This window comes from Mus caroli, chromosome 2 (genome assembly GCF_900094665.2).
Source record: "Mus caroli chromosome 2, CAROLI_EIJ_v1.1, whole genome shotgun sequence".
NCBI lineage: Eukaryota > Metazoa > Chordata > Mammalia > Rodentia > Muridae > Mus > Mus caroli.
The window spans coordinates 8,758,379-8,764,848 of NC_034571.1; the positions used below are offsets into that span (position 1 = coordinate 8,758,379).

At 39.4% G+C, this 6,470-nt stretch overlaps 1 protein-coding gene across 1 annotated transcript in view; it reads right to left on the reverse strand.

The window, feature by feature from the left end:
* Itga8 (integrin subunit alpha 8) overlaps positions 1 to 6,470 on the reverse strand; it is a 190,939-nt gene that overhangs the window by 82,668 nt on the left and 101,801 nt on the right. Inside the window, exons 16-17 of the mRNA XM_021155534.2 lie at positions 2,042 to 2,097; positions 1,071 to 1,225 (exon numbers count right to left, since the gene is read on the reverse strand). Coding sequence (XP_021011193.1) covers positions 1,071 to 1,225; positions 2,042 to 2,097 — 211 coding nt within the window. The remainder of the gene's footprint in view (positions 1 to 1,070; positions 1,226 to 2,041; positions 2,098 to 6,470) is intronic.

A 6,470-nucleotide genomic window follows, 5' to 3' on the forward strand; every position in this document is an offset into this window, starting at 1 on the left:
CCAGAGAACATCATGACATGGTTTTTTTTTTGTTTGTTTGTTTTGTTTTGATGAAGCTGCCAGAAGGTTCTCTTGGGATCAGAGAAAGAAAACATCTTACTTTTCTTTCTCTCTTTGCTATTCCTTTAAGCCTTTCTGTGAACAAGATACCTTTAGCATATTTGAAGGTGCCTCAGATAAAGAAACAGGAATCCTTCTAGAGTGAGGAGAGAGAAGCAAGCACTAAGCACCAAGTGTTAAGCACTGAGCACTTACCACTAAGCACTTAGCACCAAGCACTAAGCACTTAGCACCAAGCACAAAGCATTTAGCACCAAGCACTAAACATTTAGTACCAAGCACTAAACATGCAGCCAGCATCCTGCCTTTCAGTTGTGCTAACCAAGGTCCTACTAAGTTGGGGGAGGGGGACCATGTGCCTGGGTTCTCGTTCTAAAGTATAGCTGCAATCCTTTAATCCTCACTAGCATTCTCCCTGTGAACTAAGCCTGATGGGAAGAGAATACATGGGACTATTGATCACTCTCTAACAGCTGGCAGCAGCACAGTGGATAATTGGGTTCCAGATAATTTGAATTTTAAATTTCATGAGGATTTATAAAACCATATCCAAATATAATAACCAAATTATAAGCACAATTACATGTTATTTTTTAATGAAAGCTTGGTTGTCTAAATATTTCCCAAGCCAGCTCTAAATGTATCCTGATAAAATCTAACAGGACATACTCACATAGGATAAAAAAAAAAATCAAATAAACTATGTTGAACTTTTATATATGAGGGAGGGAAGGCAGTTAAAAATTAAGACCACCTGAGTAAGATGCTATTATCAACATTTTGTTCAAGACAAACAAGAAGCTGTAAAGATTAAGAGGAAGAAATCACTGGGCTTTTTGAAGCCAGGGTCAGCAAGACAGTATCCTACCTTATGCCAGAGTCTCCTCCCGGAAAAGTGAGAATAGAGAGATGTGCATGTCCACGGCAAGCATGATGGTTAACCAGATAGAAATGGTTAGAATTGGGATTTGAACTTGATAAGTCCCAGAGGGGATTTCCAGAATACTTACCCGAAGGTAAACTATAAAATCCTGGCAGTGGAGGGATTTCTGCTGCTTCATCACAAAGGGGAAGGTGAAATGGGACTGGTGGTTGTGGAGAAAGAGCGTCCGTTTGATGGCTCCTTTTTGCTTCAGGAAATCTAACTGCACCTCAGCCAGCAGGGCTAAAGGACAGACAGACAGACAGACGAGAGTACACAAAACCATGCTGGGGAAAAAACTGGGCAAAGGCAGTGCTGTCAGGGGAAGGGACTCACTTCAGGATGATGATTGAGGAAAATCTTTTCTTGTCATAGTTGAACCACACATAAGCTGATGTATTAAAAAAAAAAATCAAGCCCAGTATCTAATTATTTTTGCGGCTTTGCATGCACATGTGGCATATGTTTGAGCACTTTTTTATGTGTTTATTTGTGCAGATGTATGTGTGTGTGTGTGTGTGTGTGTGTGTGTGTGTGTTGTTTATGAATATGTTTGCATGTGGAAGCCAGAGGTTGACACCAAGTGTTTTACATGATCATCTCCCCCCCCCCACACACACACACACACACACTTATTTTTTGAGACAGGGTCTCTCATTGAGCCTGGAGCTTACCAGTTTGGCTAGGGTAGCCAGTCAGGAATATCTGTAAAGTGCCTGCCTCTACCTCTCCAGTACTGGGATCATAGAAGCATCAGCCACATTTAGCTGTCATACAGCACTGAAGACCTCAATTCAGGTTCTCATGCTTGCTCAGCAGGAATGCACAACCAAGCTATCTTCACAGCCTATGTTTTGTAACGTATGCAAAAAATACAGCATACCACTTTCCCAACAATTATGTTTTGTGATAGCTGATGCCCATGATTAAAGCAGTATTAATTAGGTAGTTTTTAAACATACAATAACAACTCGAGTTTTCATAAAGGGCTCTTTAGTTTTCTATTGTCTGTGCAGAGAAATATGTCATGGGATAGCATAAAAATGAAAATATTCTCACCTATTGTATTTGAAATGCTCTGGCCGGCTATAGATGCACAGACTCTTACAGAAAAGCTGTGGGAAGACAATAGTCAGTAATTTATTGGTTAGTAAAGCTTTGAATTTGAGATAGAATGTTCCCTTCCATCCTTCCAGATAAAATGAACACATGGCTTCCCCCTATACTCTTAATTACATATACATACACATGTGAATAAATATGCACACACACACACACATGCCAGCTCAATGGAATTACTAATACAATTGAAACAGGTATCTTTGAAAATACTTGAAAATATTACTAGAGATTTAATCAATCCATTAACCAATACCACCACTGTCTTTATGCAATGACAACACATGACCGTATTCCTTGTGCCATGGAGTAAAGAACTGTATAATGCAGAGGGTGAGATGCTATGGAAAAGCCTGGAGAACAGCAGGGGCGTGGCTCCACTTGAGCACTGGAAGAGTTTCAGTGTAGTCAGAGCTCCCAGAAAGATGGTTTGGTTGATGACCATAGGGCTTTGAAGTCATGGTGAGGCATGTGCATTTAATCAGAAGCATGGAACAGCAAGCTTGTCTTAACATCAATCAACACTTGGTACCTTGCAAGGAGTGAGACAGTAGTGGAGGTGGGAGGAAAGAAGAGAGGGAGAGAAAGTTAAAGCAGCTGACTCCAGCTAGGTGTGCACAGTGATGTGAATACCAAGACGGTGACAACTGGCTGGAAGACACTTTCTAATTTCTCCTTCAGCGTCCACTAACCGCCACCCAGGAAATGTTTGTGGTGTTTCTGATTGCCCCTTGACCCAGACTCTCCCTGTCTGTGGCCATAGACTGAATGAGAAATATCCCCTTGTCTCTGCCTGAGTGTATGAAATATTCTCACCTCCTCCTAGTCTAACAAACAGTCATGGCTGCAGACAGGGCCTGTGCACATTACCGAGAAAATAAAGATATAAGAGAAGTCTGATTTAATGGCAGTCCTAAAAGATTTTACTAAAAATTCTAGTATGATTTGAGTATTTCTATGGAATTCAAAAGAGTAAAGCCAGTAAAGCCAGGCTTTAATTGGATGTCAGCTTCCTGTGTCAAACGAAGCAGAATGTGTCACATCTGGGATTCATCTCTGTGACCTCAGTCAATGTCTCCCTTCATGGTAAGTAATTCGCCACACACCATTTAGCCGAAAGTTTCCTGAGATGTTTGTGCTGTTTATACCACTTCCCCAGAGAAGTCACAAAGCTTACCTAACGTCTCCTTCGATTAGAATTATTCAAGGAAGGTCCGTAGGTAAACACATCTTTAAATTTTCTGGCAGTACTGGCCTCTCAAATTAGGTTTTTTGGTTTTTTTCCCCCCATGTTCAGCTTTTCTATAAGCATTTTGTGTGTGTTACCATGGTCCACTGACCGATATCTGACTCACTATTCCTCAGTATAGATGAAGCTTTGCCAAAGTAAAGTCACATTTATGATGAACTTATCAATATATAAAATTAAAATGGATTTAGAGACACTAATTGCTTTATACAAGATGAAGCAATATAGCTTTCACAAAGGAGTAAGTTACAGCTATGGAAATGGGCTGGTAAGGAGGAATTTAGTAAATGCTGTCAGCTGAAGGCTTTATTCTCAGTTTATGAATTATGTCAGAGTACATCTATGTTTCTTTCTTTGTCCTCCCTATCTGTTAATATCATTAACAGTTGGATGACCTTAACTTTTTTCATTCAAATTTACTATAACTGTGATAGCCTGTTGAATTACTAAAAGTAGCATTTCAATCTGAACAGAGGTCAAAGAAGGCTTAGCTGAAATATCTTTTCTAAGCGGCAGCTTTTCCATAATTCTGTTCTAAACTAAGTTTTCAAAATTCTAATTAGTGGATGAGCATATTCATTCTAAACATAAAGAAATATTTCTTATCTATGTCTAAAAACTTATGAGTTTGGTTCCAAAGAATCAAGTTCATCTATAATTGTGAAATGTGTCAGGCAAAGCTGTGAAATATGACTTAATATGAAATATAATTTTAAGCTATGATTTATGTTTAAATTCAGCAAAGTCTATTAGTCTAATTATTTTTGATTGAAAAAAGAAAAACATGAAGCCTAACGAAAACTACATGAAATCAACTGAGTGTTCTTGTTGAGTCTGTCTAAATAAGGCTATCAGCAGACAGGCTGCTGTACACAGAAGGCAGGAAATCCACAACACGATCTCCACACTATTTGCCCACCATGAACTGGTGAATGTGAGCTTGTTTTGTAAGTCTGTTTGTGGCTATATGGAATGAGAAAAATGAGATAAATGTAAAATGTGGTTTTGAAATACAAAGCCAGATGGGGGAGATACTCAGTTGTTCTAGTACCTCCTGCAGAAGCAGAAGCGTCCATATTTATATCACCAGCATCCAAATGAAACCCCCACAGTAGCTATCACAGTGCTGGGGTCGGCGGTGGGGAAGAGGCGCAGAGGCAGGAGACTCTAGGGCAGTGGGTTTCAACATGTGAATGGAGACACTTTGGGTGTTGAATGACCCTTTCTCAGGGGTCACATCAGGTGTCCCTCATCTTAGACATTTACATTATGATTAATGGCAATAGTAAAATTATAGTTACAAAGTAGCAATGAAAATAATTTTCTGGTTAGGGTCATAACATGAGGAACTGTATTAAAGGGTCACAGTGTTAGGAAGGTTGAGAACCACTGCTCTAGAGCTTATGGCTTAGCCAGGGTAGCCTAACCCAGGAGACTGAGGTTCAGTAAGAAACCTTGTCCCAAAACTAAGATGGAGACAGATTAAACAAGATAGCTGGTGTCAACTTGTGGCCTCCACATCCCTGTGTACACATACTCACATGCCCATGTGCACACATGTATCAATACATATACCACACAAATGCCACATACATATGCAATATAACAATGAAAGCACAAAGCAAACAATCACTAATTCTTATTTATTTATTTACTTATTATCATGTATGCATGTACTTGGCATTTGTATTGAGGAGCACACATGCTATGGAGAGCATGTAGAGATCAGAGGACAGTTTTGTAGATCTGGTTTTTCTTCCACCTTTTCTAGGGCCTGAGGACTGAACACAGGTCCCGAGGCATGTGTGGCAAGCACCTTTACAAGTTAAACCATCTCACTGATCCAATTATTACCAATTCAACTCTACTTTAATGACGAAAATTATCTGACTTTTCCATGATGTCACTCATAGCTGAAAAACTCTTTTCTTTCAGATTGGAGAAATAGCTAAGTTGTTTTATGTTCATAAAATAGAAAAAAATATTTTTTCTCATTAGTAACCAATTATCTTAATATTTATTGTGCTGAATTTCATTTCCTTTTTCCTGAGTAATATCAACAGCAGATATTAAATCAAAACAAAACAAAACAAAAAACCCAATGACGACAACAACAACAACAAGAAAACCAAGCCCAGATAGCTGACCGAATGACACAGAAACCCACAGGGAAGGAAGTGAGGTATGATTTGTGACTGGAGTTTGCCAAAGAGTTCATCTACAGTACACGCTGATGTGAAACTAGGTCAGTGTCACAGCAAAGATGCCTCTCAAACTCTTCGGGTAAACTATACACAGAGCATTCCACATCCTCCAAACATTTTACACAAGTCAGTTCTTTGCTTCCTAGCTTCTGTCTGGTTGGTTGGTTTTGGGTTCTGAGGATAGTCTACTACTAAGATACAACCTCAACCCCTAACTTTGTATCTGACTATTCTGAAACACAAGGAAAAGGCTTGCACTTGAAAATTAAGTGTCTTTCAGAAAAGGATACAATTGAATTAAATACAAGTAATGTGACAGAACTAAATAACAGCAGTATAATTTGTCCACAGATCAAGTTACATTTTATCTTAGCAATGTGACTCCAGGGAACAAGAAAATGACTGCCTGAAGGGAAGAGAAGGCTTTAGCCTGGGCTATTGGCAGTTGGCTGAAGATGGGTATGAGGGCAGCTGTGCCTCAGCAGTGTTCACACTGCTGGGTCCCCAGTGCCCTACTGAGTGACCCACCCATGCTCAGGAACATGCCAACAGCTCTAACTGGACTGAGTGGGCTAAATAAATAAAAATAACTCCAAGAGAAGTAGGTGAAGTTGTGAGGGAGATGTGCTGAGGGTCCTTGAGGGGAGGGGGTTAGGGATGGAGTACGGAATCAAGGTTCATTCTATATACATATGGAAAATTTCAAAGACTAAAAAGAAAAAATATTTTTTTCCCTGAACAGAAGTGAATAGTCCTATATCTTTTGAAAAAGACTCCAATTTCTCTCTCTCTCTCTCTCTCTCTCTCTCTCTCTCTCTCTCTCTCTCTCTCTCTCTCTCTCCTTCTCTCTCTCCCTCTCTCTTTCTAATCAATAAAACTAAAACTCTTAGGGGAAAAAGACATTTATTTGAAAATA